Source organism: Coregonus clupeaformis, chromosome 24 (genome assembly GCF_020615455.1).
Source record: "Coregonus clupeaformis isolate EN_2021a chromosome 24, ASM2061545v1, whole genome shotgun sequence".
NCBI classification, from domain to species: domain Eukaryota; kingdom Metazoa; phylum Chordata; class Actinopteri; order Salmoniformes; family Salmonidae; genus Coregonus; species Coregonus clupeaformis.
Genome location: NC_059215.1, coordinates 22332907 through 22357475, shown reverse-complemented (window position 1 = coordinate 22357475; position 24569 = coordinate 22332907). Strand labels below are relative to the sequence as shown.

The following is a 24569-nucleotide window of genomic DNA, read 5'->3' as shown; positions in this document are numbered from 1 at the left end:
CTTTTTCAAAATATTTATACGATTGGAGAACACATTTGGACGGATCTTAGACCAATCCTCAATACAGAATCTTTCCAGATCCTTAATATCCTCCGTCTGCTCTTATGGACTGCTCTCTTCAATTCAGACCACATGTTTTCAATGGGGTTCAAGTCCAGAGACTGAAATGGCCATTGCAAAATGTTGATTTTGTTGTCAATTAACCATGTCTTTGTGGATGTTGATGTGTGCTTGGAGCTATTGTCTTGCTGGAAGATCCACTTGCAGCCAAGTTTCAGCCTCCTGGTAGAGGTTACTAGAATTTTGGCTAAAATGTCCTGGTACAGGGTAAAGTTCATGATGTCGTTGACCTTAACAAAGGCGCCATGACCAGTGGAAGCAAATTAAGCTCTTCCACCAAAACAATAACCCCAAACCTGCCTGTCATCTACAAGGGAGGAATCAGAAAGTACTGGAATTCTTTGTATTTTGTTTGTAAGAATATTCTCAATTCAGGTTCAACTTGCCCGACTGTCATAAATGCCATCAATTGTCTGTCTTACACTTAAACAATGGGAAGGAACCAGAGAGATGTTTTAGGCTAATGGAACTCTTCGCAGTTAGTTTGTTTTTTAACTTTATTTTTTAATCACCTGCCCAATGTGGCAACTTCAGATGTTTTTATTCTTCAAAAAACTAACTTGATACAAAGGACATGCTGATAAACCACTCGGTGGATTGGTACAAGTAATTATTTTCACCAGTGAATTTGTGGGAAAAAAGTTCATTTTGTAATATTGTTATAAAACAAAGCGCTGAACAAAGTGAAATTGACTGCAGAGTTAGTTTCCCTTAAGCGCTGTTAACACAGTGGCTGAATTCTCAAGTATAGTAGCCTGATGGCCCCCAAATAGTAGTAATCAACAACTTGCTGTTAAGAAATGCAAATCTAACACTTGCATACAAACAACTAAATTATAGACACAGCATAACACCTGAATTGAATCCATCCACCAGACTTTTTTTTTTATAAGGCACTGCATAAGTCCTGCAGAAAAGGAGTTGTGATGAGGTTCATGATAAGGACAAACTGATACTGTATGACTGACAATCAACCAAATGTATAGCCTGGTAAAACAATATATTCAAACTGTAGACCAATATGGACAGGTTTTAAAAGGGATAAGATTCTCTTATTGGTAATTAGATTACCAAACGGATCTCATCAATATTAAAAGGAAAGGTTCACCCATTTTGAATGTTCTTTCGTTTTTGTGCATCTCAAGCTTTAACGGCAATAGCTCAGATACACATGAAAACATGAAAGGACCCCGGGAATCAATAGAACATCGCTCAGAGATGCACAAAAACGATAGAACATTCAAAATGGTGAATCTTTCCTTTAAGGCATGACATCCCAACTGCCCCCATCCCAAACTTCATCTATAAAACAGTTAGGTCTCTTAACCTACTTAGGCTATATCCTGCCATTACCATTGGCCAACATACTGTATGACTTCTTAAAATGCATCTGAAACCCAACTCTTACTGGAAAAGTCTGACTCTTCCTTACACCTGAGACTATGGCAAAAATGCCTACCTAATATAACATATTCAGCATTAGCTTACATGCTAATATTCAAGCTGATAATCACAAGTCCATATCCCACAAGTACACCTGCAAAAACCACTTTAAAAAATAAAAAAAAACATTCTTGGTACAAAAACATTATCTGTATAGAAATAAATTAAATAGCCATCTAAAGCTAAACTCTTTTGCTAGACGACTTAAGTGCCATTACTGTTTGTGCTGTACAATTCTGTATTATAGCCACATGGGTATACTTCTTTCTTCAGAGAGGGTATTGGGTGTTTCGATAGAGATACAACCTCATTCTCCTTCTGTGGGTGTTTCTCTCCACCCCATCCTCAGAACTCTAGTGGGGTGAAGTTTCCAAAGTCAGAGTCAAACAGTTCAGTGATGCCCTCGTGCTCGTCTAGGCCAAAGTGGTAGTCGTGGCTTTGTGGAGGGGACAGGTTGATGAACCCGTCCAGTGGGTTACCAAGGCACTCCCCACTGAGGAAGTCAGAGGACGACAGGGGTGAAAGGTCAAATTCCGGCAGCACTCCCAGGTTGGGGAACGGGTCACATTCCAGGACTGCTCCTGTAAAGAAAAATGGAAATTCAGTTTTAGTGACCACGGCTAATAGCCATTGAGGAACGTTAAAGAACGACTGAACGCACCGATTCTGTATGGGTTTCTCATTATGAAAAACAAGATTTCAGTCTTTGGAGTGTGGTTCTGTGTGGCAGTTACTGATGTTTGTCCCCCATGAGACACCATAGGAACAAAGCCAGTATCACTTCCTCAAAATAGTCAGAATGAATCTACAGCGCATTCTGAAAATATTCAGACCCCTTGACTTTTTCCACATTTTGTTACATTACATCCTTATTCTAAAATTGATTAAATAGTTTTTTTTATATATCCTCATACAGTTGAAGTCGGAAGTTTACATGCACCTTTGTCAAATACATTTAAACTCAGTTTTTCACAATTCCTGACATTTAATCCTAGTAAAAATTCCCTGTTTTAGGCCAGTTAGGATCACCACTTTATTTTAAGAATGTGAAATGTCAGAATAACAGTAGAGAATGATTTATTTCAGCTTTTATTTATTTATTTCATCACATTCCCAGTGGGTCAGAAGTTTACATACACTCAATTAGTATTTGATAGCATTGCCTTTAAATTGTTTAACTTGGGTCAAACGTGTCGGGTAGCCTTCCACAAGCTTCCCACAATAAGTTGGGTGAATTTTGGCCCATTCCTCCTGACAGAGCTGGTGTAACTGAGTCAGGTTTGTAGGCCTCCTTGCTCGCACACGCTTTTTCAGTTCTGCCCACAAATGTTCTATAGGATTGAGGTCAGGCCTTTGTGATTGCCACTCCAATACCTTGACTGTTGTCCTTAAGTCACTTTGCCACAACTTTGGAAGCATGCTTGGGGTCATTGTCCATTTGGAAGACCCATTTGCGACCAAACTTTAACTTCCTGACTGATGTCTCCTTCAATATATCCACATCATTTTTCTTCCTCATGATGCCATCTATTTTGTGAAGTGCACCAGTCCCTCCTGCAGCAAAGCACCCCCACAGCATGATGCTGCCACCCCCGTGCTTCACGTTGGGATGGTGTTCTTCGGCTTGCAAGCGTTCCCCTTTTTCCTCCAAACATAACGATGGTCATTATGGCCAACAGTTCTATTTTTGTTTCATCAGACCAGAGGACATTTCTCCAAAAAGTACGATCTTTGTCCCCATGTGCAGTTGCAAACCGTAGTTTGGCATTTTTATGACGGTTTTGGAGCAGTGGCTTCTTCCTTGCTGAGCGGCCTTTCAGGTTGTCGATATAGGACTTGTTTTACTGTGGATATACAGTGAGGGAAAAAAGTATTTGATCCCCTGCTGATTTTGTACGTTTGCCCACTGACAAAGAAATGATCAGTCTATAATTTTAATGGTAGGTTTATTTGAATAGTGAGAGACAGAATAACAACAATAAAAAATCCAGAAGAACGCATGTCAAAAATGTTATAAATTGATTTGCATTTTAATGATGGAAATAAGTATTTAACCCCCTCTCAATCAGAAAGATCTCTGGCTCCCAGGTGTCTTTTATACAGGTAACGAGCTGAGATTAGGAGCACACTCTTAAATGTTTTGGTACCCTTTTGCTCTGACATGCACTGTCAACTGTGGGACCTTATATAGACAGGTGTGTGCCTTTCCAAATCATGTCCAATCAATTGAATTTACCACAGGTGGCCTCCAATCAAGTTGTAGAAACATCAAGGATGATCAATGGAAACAAGATGCACCTGAGCTCAATTTTGATTCTCATAGCAAAGGGTCTGAATACTTATGTAAATAAGATATTTCAGTTTTGTATTTTTAATTAATTTGCAAATATTTCTAAAAACCTGTTTTTGCTTTGTCATTATGGGGTATTTTGTGTAGATTGATATGGGAAAACATGTATTTATTCCATTTTAGAATAAGGCTATAACGTAACAAAATGTGGAAAGAGTCAAGGGGTCTGAATACTTCCGAATGCACTAAGACAACTCAAGAAATCAGTAATTAATTGTGACGTTTTTGCCGAGGTTTAAGTCGGGCAATTTAAATCTAGCTAAGGTGTTTGTTGCAGTATTTCTCAAGTAAAAAAATGTGACGTGTTGTCTTATGTAAACAAAGTGCAATACGCTGCGCTGCTTGGTAGTCTGTCTCACTGTGTGTGTTTGACTAATATTGATGCCCATAGGCTGTTTTCTATCAGAGAAGTTGTTTATTGCCTTCAGTTGCACTCTATTAGATTTCTGGAAGAAATCTAAGACATTCCTGAACCTATCAGGGTGACACTAGTGGGAGCAGCTTACCTGCTTCACGAAACAATGGCAGTGGAGAGGAGTTCTGTTGGGACACAGCTGTTGACGATGTCGTTTCCTGTGTGGAGCTGCACGGTGGTTGTTCTGCAGGCTGGGGCATTATCTGATCTGTGGCTTTAGAAGGGCTGATGCCTGTCACTGGGCTGCAGACACCAGAAATGTCCTCTGGACACAGGAAGACATCGATGGGACCCTGAGTGCTCTTCAGGGAGACCTGATACCCCTGCCAGAAGACAACAAATGAATAATTTATTGAAACAGAGAGGATACAAATCAATAGTTCTGGTTGGTGTGTAAACCACATTAGCTGGAATACAGTATTTGGTCCAGAAAAGAGTCTTGAGCAAGCATCCATTGTTCTATTTTCCTCCCACATACCTCACTGGGCTCTGAGACTTGCATCTGGGTCTCTGGAGGGGCTCTGATAACCATCACCAGCTGGTCAGGAGAGTCAAAAGACTTCCGTAGATCCTGGCACATCAAATAACCCAGCGTGCCATTATGTTAAAGAAAAAACACTGCCCTATAATGCATATTGAAATACATACAGTGGGGGAAAAAAGTATTTAGTCAGCCACCAATTGTGCAAGTTCTCCCACTTAAAAAGATGAGAGAGGCCTGTCATTTTCATCATAGGTACACGTCAACTATGACAGACAAAATGAGAGAAAAAAAATCCAGAAAATCACATTGTAGGATTTTTAATGAATTTATTTGCAAATTATGGTGGAAAATAAGTATTTGGTCAATAACAAAAGTTTCTCAATACTTTGTTATATACCCTTTGTTGGCAATGACACAGGTCAAACGTTTTCTGTAAGTCTTCACAAGGTTTTCACACACTGTTGCTGGTATTTTGGCCCATTCCTCCATGCAGATCTCCTCTAGAGCAGTGATGTTTTGGGGCTGTCGCTGGGCAACACGGACTTTCAACTCCCTCCAAAGATTTTCTATGGGGTTGAGATCTGGAGACTGGCTAGGCCACTCCAGGACCTTGAAATGCTTCTTACGAAGCCACTCCTTCGTTGCCCGGGCAGTGTGTTTGGGATCATTGTCATGCTGAAAGACCCAGCCACGTTTCATCTTCAATGCCTTTGCTGATGGAAGGAGGTTTTCACTCAAAATCTCACGATACATGGCCCCATTCATTCTTTCCTTTACACGGATCAGTCGTCCTGGTCCCTTTGCAGAAAAACAGCCCCAAAGCTTGATGTTTCCACCCCCATGCTTCACAGTAGGTATGGTGTTCTTTGGATGCAACTCAGCATTCTTTGTCCTCCAAACACAACGAGTTGAGTTTTTACCAAAAAGTTATATTTTGGTTTCATCTGACCATACGACATTCTCCCAATCCTCTTCTGGATCATCCAAATGCACTCTAGCAAACTTCAGACGGGCCTGGACATGTACTGGCTTAAGCAGGGGGACACGTCTGGCACTGCAGGATTTGAGTCCCTGGCGGCGTAGTGTGTTACTGATGGTAGGCTTTGTTACTTTGGTCCCAGCTCTCTGCAGGTCATTCACTAGGTCCCCCCGTGTGGTTCTGGGATTTTTGCTCACCGTTCTTGTGATCATTTTGACCCCACGGGGTGAGATTTTGCGTGGAGCCCCAGATCGAGGGAGATTATCAGTGGTCTTGTATGTACAGTGGGGGAAAAAAGTATTTAGTCAGCCACCAATTGTGCAAGTTCTCCCACTTAAAAAGATGAGAGAGGCCTGTAATTTTCATCATAGGTACACGTCAACTATGACAGACAAATTGAGAAAAATAAATCCAGAAAATCACATTGTAGGATTTTTAATGAATTTATTTGCAAATTATGGTGGAAAAGAAGTATTTGGTCACCTACAAACAAGCAAGATTTCTGGCTCTCACAGACCTGTAACAACTTCTTTAAGAGGCTCCTCTGTCCTCCACTCGTTACCTGTATTAATGGCACATGTTTGAACTTGTTATCAGTATAAAAGACACCTGTCCACAACCTCAAACAGTCACACTCCAAACTCCACTATGGCCAAGACCAAAGAGCTGTCAAAGGACACCAGAAACAAAATTGTAGACCTGCACCAGGCTGGGAAGACTGAATCTGCAATAGGTAAGCAGCTTGGTTTGAAGAAATCAACTGTGGGAGCAATTATTAGGAAATGGAAGACCACTGATAATCTCCCTCGATCTGGGGCTCCACGCAAGATCTCACCCCGTGGGGTCAAAATGATCACAATAATGGTGAGCAAAAATCCCAGAACAACACGGGGGGACCTAGTGAATGACCTGCAGAGAGCTGGGACCAAAGTAACAAAGCCTACCATCAGTAACACACTACGCTGCCAGGGACTCAAATCCTGCAGTGCCAGACGTGTCCCCCTGCTTAAGCCAGTACATGTCCAGGCCCGTCTGAAGTTTGCTAGAGTGCATTTGGATGATCCAGAAGAGGATAGGGAGAATGTCATATGGTCAGATGAAACCAAAATATAACTTTTTGGTAAAAACTCAACTCGTCGTGTTTGGAGGACAAAGAATGCTGAGTTGCATCCAAAGAACACATACCTACTGTGAAGCATGGGGGAGGAAACATCATGCTTTGGGGCTGTTTTTCTGCAAAGGGACCAGGACGACTGATCTGTGTAAAGGAAAGAATGAATGGGGCCATGTATCGTGATATTTTGAGTGAAAACCTCCTTCCATCTGCAAGGGCATTGAAGATGAAATGTGGCTGGGTCTTTCAGCATGACAATGATCCCAAACACACTGCCCGGGCAACGAAGGAGTGGCTTCGTAAGAAGCATTTCAAGGTCCTGGAGTGGCCTAGCCAGTCTCCAGATCTCAACCCCATAGAAAATCTTTGGAGGGAGTTGAAAGTCCGTGTTGCCCAGCGACAGCCCCAAAACATCACTGCTCTAGAGGAGATCTGCATGGAGGAATGGGCCAAAATACCAGCAACAGTGTGTGAAAACCTTGTGAAGACTTACAGAAAATGTTTGACCTGTGTCATTGCCAACAAAGGGTATATAACAAAGTATTGAGAAACTTTTGTTATTGACCAAATACTTATTTTCCACCATAATTTGCAAATAAATTCATTAAAAATCCTACAATGTGATTTTATTTTCTCATTTTGTCTGTCATAGTTGACGTGTACCGATTATGAAAATTACAGGCCTCTCTCATCTTTTCAAGTGGGAGAACTTGCACAATTGCTGGCTGACTAAATACTTTTTCCCCACTGTACAGTAGATACAAAAAGCACAGACACACACAAACAGAAAGACAGACAAGACACAAAAGGATATTTCTTGTTCTGGGTATCCTCAGTGAGGAGTCTGAGCTGGAGGTTACACTTGGTAATGAGCTCATCCAGTTTCTCCTCCGCCTGTGTCAAGTCAGAGACCTCTTTCTGTAGGTCCTGGTAACGGGAAACAGATGCTCCATCAATGCGGTTCCCCCTGTCACAAACAGAATGTTAGGATAATGGAAAAAGTGTTGCTAATACACATATCCTGTGGAATCACTGATGATGTAGTGTATGTATTGAATGATATTTGGGCTCCCGATTGGCGCAGCGGTCTAAGGCACTGCATTTCAGTGATTGAGGCATCACTACAGACCCCCTGGTTCGATTCCAGGCTGTATCACAACCGGCCGTGATTGGGAGTCCCATAGGGCGGCACACAATTGGCCCAGCATCGTCTGGGTTTGGCCGGTGTAGACTGTCATTGTAAATAAGAATTTGTTCTTAACTGACTTGCCTAGTTAAATAAAGATAAAATAAAAAATATAATAAATATCTGTAGAGGCCAGCACAATAAGGATTCTAAGCCAGAAAGGCCAGAACACACTTTTGATATTGTCATACTGTATGTACAGTATGAGAGTTCAGACTTACAGCCATTGTATGTTGTTCTTTGATTTCTTAGAGATGAGCTGGATACCCTCCAGGACATTGGTGATGTCATAGATGCGTCTCTTCTGCACTTCCAGGACCTGCGAGGCCCAGTTGAGGTCCACCACCCCGTCAGGAGACTGGGCTAGCAGGTCCAAGAAGCGCTTGGTGGTCAGGTTCAAAGATGTATCATAGCGAGACTTCTCTGTCGAAGGCTTTGGAACTGAGAGAAGGACACAATAAGGAAAATACTTTTATTGTCTTTGGCCAAAATTATAATAGTTACAACTGAATTAAAATGAATAGTTATATTTGAATTGTGAATGTAGAACAGGGGGCTGTACCTCTGGGTGGTGCTGGTGTGGACGTTGGGGCCCTCCCAAGAGAAGGTGGGCGAGAGGTGCTCACATACTGGTGATCACTGTCCAAGTCCAGCTTCCTCTTCACCTGAAACACAAGTTATGGGGGGGTGCTAAAAAGTTAGTATGGATGCTACAGATCATTCTCTCACACATACACACTTTCTGTAGTCATTGTACAGGGATAACTTTACATCATATTCACACCCCGGCCAACACCCATATCAAAATGGTCAGTTAACTACCTACCGGAGGTCGTCCCAGAGTTGGCAGTCGCTGGTCCTGGACCACATCCTCAGGGCCTTGGGGGGTAGCGAACAGGAGGATCTCTCCAGTGTTGCTGGGGACAGCTGAGTTTAAGCCCACATTGCTGGGGGTGGAAATGATGACTATCCTGTGGTCCTTGGCTAGGTCAATACTCCCAGCATTCAAAAGAGACTCAAAGTCTGCCAAAAGATCCTCCGAAGTCTGACCTGATACTAGTGCCTCTGACATTGCACACACAACTGGGGTGCTCTAGTTCCCTAAATTGTGTTTTGGGGCAGAATTCAAGTCCAATGGCTTGATATGCTACTATCAGCACCTTCTGACACAAGTCATCTCTAATGTATGTGAATAATAGTGCAAACGTATTAGAAGAGTTGACCTACAAATAATGAGATTAAGCATGTATAATATTAACATTAGCTTACTGACAATAAAGCTTCAACAACTAAAACGAACAAAATCAAAAATGCATGGTAATGTATGGTGGTGCTTCCTAACAATTAACAATTATCCAGTTATAAAATAACGTTAGAGACAGTTGTTGCGCTTTCTGACAGCTGCAGTCTAGCAGACAGTAGTTACAGTCCGTAACTATACAAGATAAATTGTTGTATTGAATAATGTTTCTATAGCTTACAAAAGTGAAATAAACATGCACGAATGTTAGCTAGCGTGCTAACTGGCTGCTAGCTTTTCTATGCAATCTATTGTTTTCATCTTTACAATGAGTGTGCGGTGAGGCCTGGCCACATCTAGCAACTATTTTCCCTTTGTCAATTGCTAATTAGTTAGCTAACGTTGGTTGACATCAAAATAACTTTCGTTCGGTACAGTTTGTAAAGCTAATAATTTGCTTACTGTGTCGCTAGCGAGCAGAGTTCCTTGAATACTGCATCCAACGACCTAGAAAAACTTAGCTACTGTAGTTAGCTACCTAGCTGGTATTGTAAAGGGGTTGTGTTCGCTTTAGGGTTAGGATGGGACAGAAGACACAAGCCAACTCAGTTTCAGACGAAATTTACCAGCAACATATTAACTATAAACAAATCAGCAACCTAAATAGCGTTTACTCTTCCTAACGCAATATTGCACTAACATTAACTTTTATTTCAGCTACCTTGGAAGAATAACTGGATGTATTATGCATCCTTTCAAATGACAATTAGGGCACGTTGGAATGCTAGCTACCTACAGTAATGTTACTAGCCAACTCAGTTCTTCACCTTCTCGTTTTGGTTAGCATACCCTGGAATCAATCCAACAAAACCGAAATAATGGCAAATATTCCCAAAAAAATCAACATATCCGATAAACGAATTATATGGATCCTCTTGCTGATCACCTTGACTGAAGTCCATCCATAAAAATTATAATCTGAGCGCCAAATCGACTGTGTTATTGTTGTTGTTGTTCCAGCTGATCAGAACAAGGGTTGATGTTTACGCGCCAAATATTTTTGCCGCGAAACATGCACGTGCATGAATATCACGATTTCAATTGGTTGAGCGAATGCGCCCCTCTAACGTCAGAATTTCCCAGACTTGTCATTGGCTCCATGAAGTGCCACTCTCTGTGATGCCACGCTTTTCATTGTTATGAATGGGAAAACATGTTTTTGGCTAATAGATAAAATGTGAGAAAGTGTACCTTTGAATATATCATGAGTTATTTGATTAGCTTTATTCTTTGGTAACTATTTTGTGAAGCAAATTGAGAGGGGAGATGAATGAGTTAATGTCTGACTTGGGATCAGCCTTTCCTACCCGAATCCTTAACTAAAAATAGAAGACCAAAACTGTTGAAACTGGCCCTGGACCAGTTGTTGGGCAGAGAGAATCCGCCCACATAACGTTATCGGATACGCAGTCATGTTCATCGAGCGCCTACACACAGAAGAACTACAAGATGGCGCAGGCTATATTTGAAGTCCTGGAAGGTATCGACACATTGATCATATTCACACTTTTAATTTAACAACATCTGAATGGGTTGTAAGACAATGTTTTCTGGAAAAAGTGAGGTTATTTTGGGTTATCTAGGAGGTGTAATTATGTCAATGTGATATGATAAAGGACAATTTATATAATAATCGATGCCAGAGAGCTAGCTAGTTATCATTTCGTTGAGTGGATTTGGATAATTTTGCGTGTGTTCTTTACATTTGCTTATGGTAATGCATAGCTATTTCCTTGGTTTGGTGATTCTTTGAGAAGAGGGAGTATGTCGCATTGAAACAATAGCCACTTGCGCTACAACCCACTGAGAGACTTGCTTGTTGTCGGAATAGAAGTGGCGCACCAATCCTATTTTGATTTGTTCCTGTCGTACTACTCTATGGTATATCATCACCATGATCTGCACCGTTCTGACCTCCAGATCAATTATTCTCTTCCAGGGATGGACAACCAGACAGTCCTGGCTGTCCAGTCTCTGTTGGATGGCCAGGGAGGTGTCTCTGACCCAAACAACCAGAACGTCTCAGGCTCATCTACCATTCAGGCAATGGGTGTGTGCGTCCCTCCACTTCCCTTTATCCTCTTAATTTTTGTCTGACTGCAATTTCTAATGTGTTGATCAGAGAAAACTAGGTACTACAGTAACTCAAAACAAGGGTGCATTCTGTATCTCCACTGATTGCAGTTGAAATACTGAAGTGTTGATACACTGCCTTCAGAAAGTATTCATACCCCTTATTCCACATTTAGTTGTGTTACAGCTTGAATTCAAAATATATTTTGTCTCACTCATCTACACACAATACCCCATAATGGCAAAAATGTTTTTAGAAATTGAAACAGAAATACAGAAATCTCATTTACAAAAGTATTCACATCCCTGAGTCAATACATGTTAGAATCACCTTTGGCAGCGATTACAGCTGTGAGTCTTTCTGGGTAAGTCTCTAAGAGCTTTGCACACCTGGATTGTACAATATTTGCACATTATTCTTTTTAGAATTCTTCAAGCTCTGTCAAGTTGGTTGTTGATCATTGCTAGACATCCATTTTCAAGTCTTGCCATAGATTTTAAAGCAGATTTAAGTCAAAACTATAACTAGGCCCCTCCGGAACAGTCAATGTCATCTTGGTAAGCAACTCCAGTTTATATTTGGCCTTGTGTTTTAGGTTATTGTCCTGCTGAAAGGGGAATTTGTCTCCCAGTGTCTGTTGGAAAACAGACTGAACCAGGTTTTCCTCTAGGATTTTGCCTGTGCTTTGCTCTATTCTGTTTCTTTTTATCCAAAAAAAAAAACTCCCTAGTCCTTGCTGATAACAAGCATACCCATAACATGATGCAGCCACCACCATGCTTGAAAATATGGAGATTGGTACTCAGTGATGTGTTGTATTGCAAACAGGATGCATGTTTTGGAATATTCATATTCTGTACACACTTCCTTATTTTCACTTTGTCATTTAGGTTAGTATTGTGGAATAAGTACAGTGTCCATAATAACTATATAGGTTATAGGTTGAGAGCTTTTCTGAAAGAGCACAGTTAGAAAAATATGGCATATAGAAGCAAACCAGATGGACATCATGAAAATGATCGGAGGAAGTTCAGGAGTAAAAATAAACAAAATATAATTATTGTAGAATTTGACTGTGTCCATAAAATGTATATAGTACATATGGGCTGGAAGTAGAGGCCTACGCGTTGTTGTTCACTAGTTTACTCCAATTGGGGAAGCGGTGGTGGGGTTGGAAAGTAATGAAGGGAAATATAATTTAAAAAAGGATATGTGTGTGTGTATGGATGTATGTACAGTGGGGAGAACAAGTATTTGATACACTGCCGATTTTGCAGGTTTTCCTACTTACAAAGCATGTAGAGGTCTGTAATTTTTATCATAGGTACACTTCAACTGTGAGAGACTGAATCTAAAACAAAAATCCAGAAAATCACATTGTATGGCTTTTAAATAATGAATTTGCATTTTATTGCATGACATAAGTATTTGATCACCTACCAACCAGTAAGAATTCCGGCTCTCACAGACCTGTTAGTTTTTCTTTAAGAAGCCCTCCTGTTCTCCACTCATTACCTGTATTAACTGCACCTGTTTGAACTCGTTACCTGTATAAAAGAGACCTGTCCACACACTCAATCAAACAGACTCCAACCTCTCCACAATGGCCAAGACCAGAGAGCTGTGTAAGGACATCAGTGATAAAATTGTAGACCTGCACAAGGCTGGGATGGGCTACAGGACAATAGGCAAGCAGCTTGGTGAGAAGGCAACAACTGTTGGCGCAATTTATTAGAAAATGGAAGAGGTTCAAGAGGACGGTCAATCACCCTCGGTCTGGGGCTCCATGCAAGATCTCACCTCATGGGGCATCAATGATCATGAGGAAGGTGAGGGATCAGCCCAGAACTACACGGCAGGACCTGGTCAATGACCTGAAGAGAGCTGGGACCACAGTCTCAAAGAAAACCATTAGTAACACACTACGCCGTCATGGATTAAAATCCTGCAGCGCACGCAAGGTCCCCCCTGCTCAAGCCAGCACATGTCCAGGCCTGTCTGAAGTTTGCCAATGACCATCTGGATGATCCAGAGGAGGAATGGGAGAAGGTCATGTGGTCTGATGAGACAAAAATAGAGCTTTTTGGTCTAAACTCCACTCGCCGTGTTTGGAGGAAGAAGAAGGATGAGTACAACCCCAAGAACACCATCCCAACCGTGAAGCATGGAGGTGGAAACATCATTCTTTGGGGATGCTTTTCTGCAAAGGGGACAGGACGACTGCACCGTATTGAGGGGAGGATGGATGGGGCCATGTATCGCGAGATCTTGGCCAACAACCTACTTCCCTCAGGAAGAGCATTGAAGATGGGTCTTGGCTGGGTCTTCCAGCAGGACAACGACCTGAAACACACAGCCAGGGCAACTAAGGAGTGGCTCCGTAAGAAGCATCTCAAGGTCCTGGAGTAGCCTAGCCAGTCTCCAGAACTGAACCCAATAGAAAATCTTTGGAGGGAGCTGAAAGTCCGTATTGCCCAGCGACAGCCCCGAAACCTGAAGGATCTGGAGAAGGTCTGTATGGAGGAGTGGGCCAAAATCCCTGCTGCAGTGTGTGCAAACCTGGTCAAGACCTACAGGAAACGTATGATCTCTGTAATTGCAAACAAAGATTTCTGTACCAAATATTAAGTTCTGCTTTTCTGATGTATCAAATACTTATGTCATGCAATAAAATGCAAATTAATTACTTAAAAAATCATACAATGTGATTTTCTGGATTTTTGTTTTAGATTCCGTCTCTCACAGTTGAAGTGTACCTATGATAACAATTACAGACCTCTACATGCTTTGTAAGTAGGAAAACCTGCAAAATCGGCAGTGTATCAAATACTTGTTCTCCCCACTGTATATACATACTGTATATGCGAGAGAAAAAAAACATATGGAGGATTGGAAGTGATGCAGACAATTACATTGATGGAAGTTACAATCTATCTGAAATATTAAAGCTGATCTACCCCCTAAAAAAAAAAATGAAAAAAAAAAGTACAATGTCCATCCTCAGTTTTTTCTTATTACAGCCATTAAACTGTGTAACTGTTTTAAAGTCACCGTTGGCCTCATGGTGAAATCCCTGAGCGGTTTCCTTCCTCTCCGGCAACTGAGTTAGGAAGGACGCCTGTATCTTTGTTGTGACTGGGTGTGTTGATACAACATCCAAAGTGTAATTAATAACTTTATCATGCTCAAAGGGATATTCAATGGCATTGGCAAACCTCCCTGGTCTTTGTGGTTGAATATGTGTTTGAAATTCACTGCTCAACTGAGGGACCTTACAGAGGGTTGTATGTGTGGGGTACAGAGATGAGGTAGTCATTCCACACTGTGGAAATCATGTTAAACAATATTATTGCACACAGTGAGTCCGTGCAACTTGTTATGTGACTTGTTGAGCACATTTTTACTCTTGAACATAATTCCACTTTGACATTATGGGGTATTGTGTGTAGGGTGGTGACATAATCTCAGTTTAATCTATTTTAAATTCAGGCTGTAATGCAACAAATTATGGAAAAAATCAAAGGGTGTGAATACTTTCTGAAGGCACTGTACATTCCCAATTGTTCTCTACAGATGATGAAGATGTCTTTCTTTGTGGGAAGTGCAAGAAACAGTTCAACTTATTGCCTGCCTTTATGACCCACAAGAGAGAGCAATGCCAGTCCAATGCCCCTTCCCTGTCTACAGTATCACTGGCATCTAGTAACGCCTACACCCCTGTGCCCTCCATTAGCTCTGTGCCACAGACCCCCGCCAACAGACAGGTGGGTACTGTACTACTGGCTTATGACGTATGATTTTGATTGGTAGCTAAGATGTTTTTTTATTACTTAGTCTCTTCCCACAGCGGCGCGCCATGAGTCTGGCAAAATAAACTAGTTACCGATCTCCTGTACTTACTGTATGGGCTGGGGACTATCATAGCATGCTCCAGAACTATCATAGCATGCTCCAGAACTATCATTCACTTGCAATGTAAATGCAATAATGTAGTCTTCCTTTTTTCTTTGTTTGGCCATCCACATCAGGTATCCACATACATCACAGTGCCTCCATCTCCTCTTACTCACACACTGGTCCAAGGCAATGTTTTAGTGAGTGATGATGTTCTGATGTCTGCCATCTCCGCTTTCACATCCATTGACCAACCCATGGCAGCAATGCAGCCCCCTATTCAGGTAAGTTGTTTTCATTCAATTAAGTATAGGGTTGCACAATTCCAGTAACTTCCCCAAGATTTCCTGGTTTTCCAGAAATCCAGTTTGGATGATTTGGGATTTCCCTGCTTATTGCCTAACAATTCCGGAAAGTTTCCCACCCAAGTTAACGGAACTTTGCATCCCCAATTAAGCTATTCTTCTCAGTAAGAAGTATATTCTTTCAGCCTTTATTCACTACATATCTTGTTTACCTTTCCTTCTTTTTCTTTTTTTTTCTTTGGGGGGGATGGATCAGCTTAATATTTCAGATAGATTGTATCTTCTATCAATGTAATTGTCTGCATCACTTCCAATCCCCCATGTTTTTTATATATATACTCCCTTTTATTACTTTTCAACCCCGCCATCCTTTCCCTACTTGGAGTAAGTTAGTGAACAACAATGCCCAGGCCTCTACTTCCGGTCTATACTTACTATCTACACCTTATGGACACAGTTAATTTTACAATAATTCTATTATAGATATATATATTTTGCTCCTGAACTTCTTCTACTCTCAACCTCTCCGATCATTTTCATTACCTTTCCTTCTTAGAGTAACCTGAGTATGCACACAGGTGCATCCTACCTTCAGCACCATCAGCAGTCCTCCCACTCTCTCCCACCCGGACAGTCTCAGCCTGTGCCATCCAGTGTCAGCAACTCAGTGGTCCAGGTCTACAGCGCAATGCCTCAAATGTCTGGGAGTGGTAGTGCAGAGATTCACACCCTGGGCTTGCAGCTGTTCCAATCTGTACAGGTGAGTTTTTACTAACAGAGAATGAGGAGGATGACAGACTTGTACTCTGCAGTGTTTGGGCAACTTCCTAAAGAGTTTGGCTCAGTAGTTCACTAACACAATGCGTGTATTATTTATGCCCACAGGTCCCCAGTCAGTGTGTGGAGAGCCAGTCATTCAACACTCCTCCAGTATACAGCCCGGGGAAGCAAGGCACCAAAACCAAAACCTGCAGCATCACTGCAAACCTAACTGAGCTTGGGGAGTTTGACAAAGTGATCATTCCTAAACGACCCAAAAATGGCAAGAAAGGCCAGAATGGAGCAGCGGGTATGATTTTGAAAACAAATGTCAATATACAGTACATATTGGTCTGATCCTAAAAAATATATTTTTACATTGTTTCTCATCATTGGCAAAATTAAATAATGTTGTCCGTTGTTCATATCCATTGGCTTTTCAGCAGAACAAATGAAAGGAAAGTCACAGAAGCTGAAGTGCAATTTCTGTGAAAAAGTATTCTCCAAAAACTTTGATCTCCAGCAACATATCAGAAGGTGAGCTTAACAAATCACATTTACCATTCAGCCCAAACAGAAAAGCAATATCAGTATGCATTGAATCTACCCAGGATAAGAAAATCATATGTTTTACATTATAATCTTTGATGTCTCTACAGTCATACAGGGGAGAAGCCTTTCCAGTGCATTGTATGTGGCCGGGCCTTTGCCCAGAAGTCTAATGTGAAGAAGCACATGCAGACACACAAAGTGTGGCCCTCGGGCGTGGCCAGTACGGTGTCCAGGCTGCCCAGTACGGTGTCCAGGCTGCCCAGTACGGTGTCCAGGCTGCCCATCACAGTCAAGGTGGTCCCACTGTGTGCAGAGGAGGTCATGGAGCAACAGGAGGAACAACAGCATGAGGAAGAGGAGCAGCCAGGTAATCATTTCACTGTGGAATCATTATTATTTCTCTATGGGCCATTGAGACCTTTTGAGGATGACATAGTGGTAATAAGTAATGATAACCAAAATCTTAAGTCAATGAAGTACACTACCGGTCAAAAGTTTTAGAACACCTACTCATTCAAGGGTTTTTCTTTATTTTTACTATTTTCTACATTGTAGAATAATAGTGAAGACATCAAAACTATGAAATAACACATATGGAATCATGTAGTAACCAAAAAAGTGTTAAACAAATCAAAATATATTTTATATTTGAGTTTCTTCAAATAGCTACCCTTTGACTTGATAACAGCTTTGCACACTCTTGGCATTCTCTCAACCAGCTTCACCTGGAATGCTTTTCCAACAGTCTTGAAGGAGTTCCCACATATGCTGAGCACTTGTTGGCTGCTTTTCCTTCACTCTGCACTCCGACTCATCCCAAACCATCTCAATTTGGTTGAGGTCGGGGGGATTGTGGAGGCCAGGTCATCTGATGCAGCACTCCATCACTCTCCTTTGTCTTGGTAAAATAGCCCTTACACAGCCTGGAAGTGTGTTGGGTCATTGTCCTGTTGAAAAACAAATTATAGTCCCACTAAGCCCAAACCAGATGGGATGGTGTTTCGCTGCAGAATGCTGTGGTAGCCATGCTGGTTAAGTGTGCCTTGAATTCTAAATAAATCACAGACAGTGTCACCAGCAAAGCACCCCCACACCATAACACCTCCTCCTCCATGCTTTACGGTGGGAAATACACATGTGGAGATCATCCGTTCACCCACACCGCGTCTCACAAAGACACGGCGGTTGGAATCAAAATTCTCAAATTTGGACTCCAGACCAAAGGACACATTTCCACCGGTCTAATGTCCATTGCTCGTGTTTCTTGGCCCAAGCAAGTCTCTTCTTATTATTGGTGTTTAGTAGTGGTTTCTTTGCAGCAATTCGACCATGAAGGCCTGATTCACACAGTCTCCTCTGAACAGTTGATGTTGAGATGTCTGTTACTTGAACTCTGTGAAGCATGTATTTGGGCTGCAATTTCTGAGGCTGGTAACTCTAATGAACTTATCCTCTGCAGCAGAGGTAACTCTGGGTCTTCCATTCCTGTGGCGGTCCTCATGAGAGCCAGTTTCATCATAGCGCTTGATGGTTTTTGCGACTGCACTTGAAGACTGCACAAAGTTCTTGACATTTTCCGTATTGACCTTCACGTCTTAAAGTAATGATGGACTGTTGTTTCTCCTCGCTTATTTGAGCTGTTCTTGCCACAATATATGGACTTGGTCTTTTACCAAATAGGGCTATCTTCTGTATACCCCCCCCTACTCGAAGGAGTAGGTGTTCTAAAACTTTTGACCAGTAGTGTACTTCATTGACATAAGATTTTGGTTATCATTACTTATTACCACTATGTCATCCAAACTTTTGACCGGTAGTGAATGTCATAATGTACAGTGGGGAGAACAAGTATTTGATACACTGCCGATTTTGCAGGTTTTCCTACTTACAAAGCATGTAGAGGTCTGTAATTTTTATCATAGGTACACTTCAACTGTGATCCAGAAAATCACATTGTATGATTTTTAAGTAATTTAATTTGCATTTTATTGCATGACATAAGTATTTGATCACCTACCAACCAGTAAGAATTCCGGCTCTCACAGACCTGTTAGTTTTTCTTTAAGAAGCCCTCCTGTTCTCCACTCATTACCTGTATTAACTGCACCTGTTTGAACTCGTTACCTGTATAAAAGACACCTGTCCACACACTCAATCAAACAGACTCCAACCTCTCCACAATGGCCAAGACCAGAGAGCTGTGTAAGGACATCAGGGATAAAATTGTAGACCTGCACAAGGCTGGGATGGGCTACAGGACAATAGGCAAGCAGCTTGGTGAGAAGACAACAACTGTTGGCGCAATTATTAGAAAATGGAAGAAGTTCAAGAGGACGGTCAATCACCCTCGGTCTGGGGCTCCATGCAAGATCTCACCTCGTGGGGCATCAATGATCATGAGGAAGGTGAGGGATCAGCCCAGAACTACACAGCAGGACCTGGTCAATGACCTGAAGAGAGCTGGGACCACAGTCTCAAAGAAAACCATTAGTAACACACTACGCCGTCATGGATTAAAATACTGCAGCGCACGCAAGGTCCCCCTGCTCAAGTCAGCGCATGTCCAGGCCTGTCTGAAGTTTGCCAATGACCATCTGGATGATCCAGAGGAGGAATGGGAGAAGGTCATGTGGTCTAATGAGACAAAAATAGAGCTTTTTGGTCTAAACTCCACTCGCCGTGTTTGGAGGAAGAAGAAGGATGAGTACAACCCCAAGAACACCATCCCAACCGTGAAGCATGGAGGTGGAAACATCATTCTTTGGGGATGCTTTTCTGCAAAGGGGACAGGACGACTGCACCGTATTGAGGGGAGGATGGATGGGGCCATGTATCGCGAGGTCTTGGCCAACAACCTCCTTCCCTCAGTAAGAGCATTGAAGATGGGTCGTGGCTGGGTCTTCCAGCATGACAACGACCTGAAACACACAGCCAGGGCAACTAAGGAGTGGCTCCGTAAGAAGCATCTCAAGGTCCTGGAGTGGCCTAGCCTGTCTCCAGACCTGAACCCAATAGAAAATCTTTGGAGGGAGCTGAAAGTCCGTATTGCCCAGCGACAGCCCCGAAACCTGAAGGATCTGGAGAAGGTCTGTATGGAGGAGTGGGCCAAAATCCTTGCTGCATTGTGTGCAAACCTGGTCAAGACCTACAGGAAACGTATGATCTCTGTCTGTAATTGCAAACAAAGGTTTCTGTACCAAATATTAAGTTCTGCTTTTCTGATGTATCAAATACTTATGTCATGCAATAAAATGCAAATTAATTACTTAAAAAATCATACAATGTGATTTTCTGGATTTTTGTTTTAGATTCCGTCTCTCACAGTTGAAGTGTACCTATGATAATAATTACAGACCTCTACATGCTTTGTAAGTAGGAAAACCTGCAAAATCGGCAGTGTATCAAATACTTGTTCTCCCCACTGTATGTATTATTAAGGGCCTAAGTATGTATTATAAATGTAGATTGTGTGCTGAATGTGTGTCCAGAAGCCCCAGGTAAGCCTGAGGAGAGAGACTGTGACAGCCTGGGTGATGGTCACGGCAAGCAGAACGGCCAGCAGGCCCAGACCAAGCAGATCATCCTGATCGACAGCTCCTACCAGTGCCAGTTCTGTGCCAGCAAGTTCAGCACCTACTTCCAGCTCAAATCTCACATGACCCAGCACAAAGGGGAGCAGGTGAGTCCACATGGCCAGAGGGAAGGATCTACCCAGAACAGTAATGAAGCACTCATGCACAAGTCTTATTATGCATATTATTTGGCAAACTTTTTTGTTCTCCTTTGCACAGGTATTCAAATAGAAATGTGATTGTGTCAGATGTCTTCCTTAAGAGCTCTGTTCTCACCACTAATCCTTCTAATGTTTCTTCCTGCTGTGTTTCAGGTATATAAGTGTGTAGTGAAGTCCTGTTCCCAGACGTTCCAGAAGCTGGATCTGTTCCTGGAGCACATCCGGACGCACCAGGAGCAGCTCACCTACCGCTGCCACCTGTGTAGCAAGGTGTTCCCCTCGCTGTTTGAGCTGGGGGTGCACCAGTACTCCCACTGCTTCTGTCCCCAGCAGAACCCACGCAAGGAGACCACTTTCTATAGGTCACCTTCACTATCTCCACTCTCCTAATTTGGCCATACTAATGCTTACAAAGTTCAGTCAATTGCTTTCTTTTCAGTGTGATCACAGCTTCTCTCAGTGTTTTATATGGCCTTCAGTTTGACCCCATGGGGTTAGTGGTTTCACCAGTGTTTCTTTCACACTCAGGTGCATGAAATGCCAAAGCCGGTACTCCACGCAAGAGGCCTTGGAGCAGCATTTGTTAACCGCCTCACATAACTTCCCCTGCCCACATTGCCAAAAGGTATGCTCTAGAAAAAATGTATGTCACTCGCTGCTATGTTAGGATTAAGTCACTCTAAATAATGCATATCTTTTTATCAGGTTTTTACTTGTGAGAGGTATTTCCGGCGGCACCTGCCCACACATGGTATCGGAGGGAGGTTCAAATGTCAGATATGTACAAAGTTCTTCAAAACAGAGCACTACCTCAAACTGCACACTCTTATCCACTCAGGTGAGGCATGCAGACACATTACCCCATGGTGCAAATAACTTTCACTCGGTTCTCTCTACTGTGCTTATGGCAACACTGTCATTTCATTGCAGGAGAAAAGCCATATAAATGTTCTGTTTGCGAGGCCATGTTCAACAGGAAGGACAAGGTGAAGAGGCACATGCTCATTCATGAGCCCTTTAAGAAATACAAATGTCCGTTTAGGTAAGTGAGGCTTCTGTTTTTCGAACAGATCATATGTGAGGCTATTTGGAAACCTGAGCCACAAAGGAATCCAATAAAAACCTGGGGATATCTTTTGACGTCAATGTAACAGAAAGCTCTGTTTTTTTATTGGTGTATTCAAAGCATTATTTTGTGCTTTCAGGACACATGTTGGCTGCACTAAAGAGTTTAACAGACCAGACAAGTTGAAGGCACACATACTGTCTCATTCTGGTGAGTATTTCCTGTCTGTTGTAGTAAATGATTAATACACCAATCACAGCTATAAACATAATTTACCTTGTTGCAGCTCTTGACAGCCATTTAAAGTGAGGATTCAAAACAATTGAGAGCCATACTTTTATTTCTGTCGTCCCAAGGTATCAAGCCCTATAAATGTGGGTACTGCCAGAAAGCTTTCAGCAGAAGAGCCCACATGCTTGAGCACCAACGCTCACACACAAACAACTATCGTTTCCGCTGTGCCACCTGCAAAAAGGGCTTCACCCGACAGAAGTATTACAGAGACCACAAGTGCCCCATGGCAGGGGCTGCGGTGGAGAAGGACGGGGCAGAGAAAAGAGTGACGAGGAAGAGGCAGGGACACAGAACAGAGGGGAACCAGGGGTCAAATGGGAACCAGGAGTCAGAGATTGAACAGAGCAGGGAAGAGGTGGATGAAAGGGAGGGGGAAGATGATGATGACGACGAGGAGGAGGAGGAGGAGGAGGAGGAGGATGATGAAGAGGAGGAGAGGATCAAGGACCCTCAGGCGATGATGTCAATTGTCCCAGTTGAGGATCAGTTGGAGGGAGGAGAGGCAGAGCAGGAGGAACACTTTGGAGACTGCTGAGTGGAGTGAGACTGGCTGGTTACAGCAGATTACCCATGTTTGTAGAGACAGTGGATTGAGGCCTGAGTTAGCCTGGGTACCAGTCTGTTTAGCTAACATTCCACTCCTTGTACTCCTTGTCATATGCCAAAGTTTAGCATGACAGGAGTGGAAAGATAGCTAAACAGACTGGTGCCAAGACTAGACCGGAGTTATTCAAGCAGAATCTTGAAAAGCTTGTCCTGAGACTACCTTTGCATGTGGAAGGGATATGAATCTCACTATATCCCTCCAATTAAATGAAAGGGGTGTCAATTATTTGTTTTATATTAAAACATTGAAGCTTGGCACTTTTTCCTTTCACAGTGATGATTGTTATTCAGAACAGTGAGTTACAGTGCCTTCAGAAAGTATTCACAACCCTTGACTTTTTCCAAATTTTGTGTTACACCCTGAATTTAAAATGGACTGTCTACACACAATACCCCATATTGTCAAAGAGGAATTGTTGAATTTTTTCAATTTTCCAAAATTCATTAAAAATGAAAACCTGAAATGTCTTGAGTCAATAAGTATTCAACCCCTTTTGTATGGCAAGTTCAGGAGTAAAAATGTGCTTAATAAGTAAAGTTCCATGGACTCACTCTGTGTGCAATAATAGTGTTTAACGTAATTTATTTAATGACTGCCTCATCTCTTTACCCCACACATACAATTATTGGGGCAAATCCAATACAACACATTACTGAGTACCACTCCCCATATTTTCAACCATAGTGGTGGCTGCATCATATTATGGGTATGCTTGTAATAGTTAAGGACTGGGGAGTTTTTCAGGATTAAAAAAAATGGAACTAAGCACAGGCATAATCCTAGAGGAAAACCTTTCTAACAGACACTGGGAGGTTAATTCACCTTTCAGCAGGATAACAACCTAAAACACAAGGCCAAATATACACTTGAGCTGGTTACCAAGAAGACAGTGAATATTACCGAGTGGCCGAGTTACAATTTTGACTTAAAACTATGGCAAGACCTGGAAATGGTTGTATAGCAATGATCAATAACCAATTTGACAGAGCTTGAAGTGTTTTGAAAATAATAATGTGAAAATGTTACACAATCCATGTGTGGAAAGCTCTTAAGAGACTTACCCAGAAAGACTCGGCTGTAATCACTGCCAAAGGTGCTTCTACAAAGTATTGACTCAATGGTGTGAATACTTATGTAAATTAGATATTTCTGTATTTCATTTTCAATAAATTAGCAAAAATCTCTAAACATGTTTTCACTTTGTCATTATGGGGTATTGTATGTAGATATGTGAGAAAAACATTTAATTTTGAATAAAGGCTGTAACACAAAATGTGGAATAAGTCAAGGGGTATAAATATTTTCTGAAGGCACTGTACCTCATCCATGGCCAGACGTCAATTTTTTCACCTGCCGCATGAACAGTAAATCTATCGTGCAGATTCCTGACTTCCTTTGGAGGTACAGTGGGGGAAAAAAGTATTTAGTCAGCCACCAATTGTGCAAGTTCTCCCACTTAAAAAGATGAGAGAGGCCTGTAATTTTCATCATAGGTACACGTCAACTATGACAGACAAAATGAGATTTTTTTTCTCCAGAAAATCACATTGTAGGATTTTTAATGAATTTATTTGCAAATTATGGTGGAAAATAACTATTTGGTCAATAACAAAAGTTTCTCAATACTTTGTTATATACCCTTTGTTGGCAATGACACAGGTCAAACGTTTTCTGTAAGTCTTCACAAGGTTTTCACACACTGTTGCTGATATTTTGGCCCATTCCTCCATGCAGATCTCCTCTAGAGCAGTGATGTTTTGGGGCTGTCACTGGGCAACATGGACTTTCAACTCCCTCCAAAGATTTTCTATGGGGTTGAGATCTGGAGACTGGCTAGGCCACTCCAGGACCTTGAAATGCTTCTTACGAAGCCACTTCTTCGTTGCTCGGGCGG

At 42.0% G+C, this 24569-nt stretch overlaps 2 protein-coding genes across 3 annotated transcripts; one reads left to right on the top strand and one right to left on the bottom strand.

Moving 5' to 3' along the window:
• Positions 1-603: 603 nt before the first annotated feature.
• Positions 604-10372, bottom strand: LOC121538459 (transcription factor E2F1). The gene is made up of 7 exons (XM_041846488.1): positions 8918-10372; positions 8654-8756; positions 8313-8532; positions 7720-7872; positions 4807-4921; positions 4420-4651; positions 604-2144 (listed from the first exon to the last, which is right to left on the bottom strand). Exons 1-7 carry the CDS (start codon positions 9161-9163, stop codon positions 1909-1911), a joined length of 1305 nt encoding a protein of 434 aa, XP_041702422.1. The 5' UTR covers positions 9164-10372; the 3' UTR covers positions 604-1908.
• Positions 10373-10642: 270 nt separating this feature from the next.
• Positions 10643-22929, top strand: LOC121538458 (zinc finger protein 341). 2 transcript variants are annotated; one of them, XM_041846487.1, is made up of 15 exons: positions 10643-10871; positions 11331-11441; positions 15039-15229; positions 15494-15643; positions 16221-16424; positions 16550-16733; positions 16870-16960; positions 17083-17342; positions 20464-20654; positions 20862-21070; positions 21237-21333; positions 21414-21546; positions 21639-21750; positions 21914-21984; positions 22131-22929. In XM_041846487.1, exons 1-15 carry the CDS (start codon positions 10841-10843, stop codon positions 22601-22603), a joined length of 2508 nt encoding a protein of 835 aa, XP_041702421.1. In that variant the 5' UTR covers positions 10643-10840; the 3' UTR covers positions 22604-22929. The 2 variants fall into 2 exon arrangements, with proteins under 2 accessions (XP_041702421.1, XP_041702420.1); XM_041846486.1 differs by having other exon boundaries at positions 10644-10871; positions 16867-16960.
• Positions 22930-24569: the final 1640 nt, after the last annotated feature.

Bases quoted from the DNA above. Each gene is read 5' to 3' on its own strand.
- LOC121538459 (XM_041846488.1), bottom strand. From the start codon at position 9,163: ATGTCAGAGGCACTAGTATCAGGTCAGACTTCGGAGGATCTTTTGGCA. The intron at 8,533-8,653 runs GTACAGCCCCCT...TCCTTCTCTCAG, and splicing joins CACACCAGCACCACCCAGAG to TTCCAAAGCCTTCGACAGAG. The intron at 4,652-4,806 runs GTATGTGGGAGG...GTCTTCTGGCAG, and splicing joins AAGTCTCAGAGCCCAGTGAG to GGGTATCAGGTCTCCCTGAA.
- LOC121538458 (XM_041846486.1), top strand. From the start codon at position 10,841: ATGGCGCAGGCTATATTTGAAGTCCTGGAAG. The intron at 21,334-21,413 runs GTATGCTCTAGA...TCTTTTTATCAG, and splicing joins CCTGCCCACATTGCCAAAAG to GTTTTTACTTGTGAGAGGTA. The intron at 21,751-21,913 runs GTAAGTGAGGCT...TTGTGCTTTCAG, and splicing joins AAATACAAATGTCCGTTTAG to GACACATGTTGGCTGCACTA.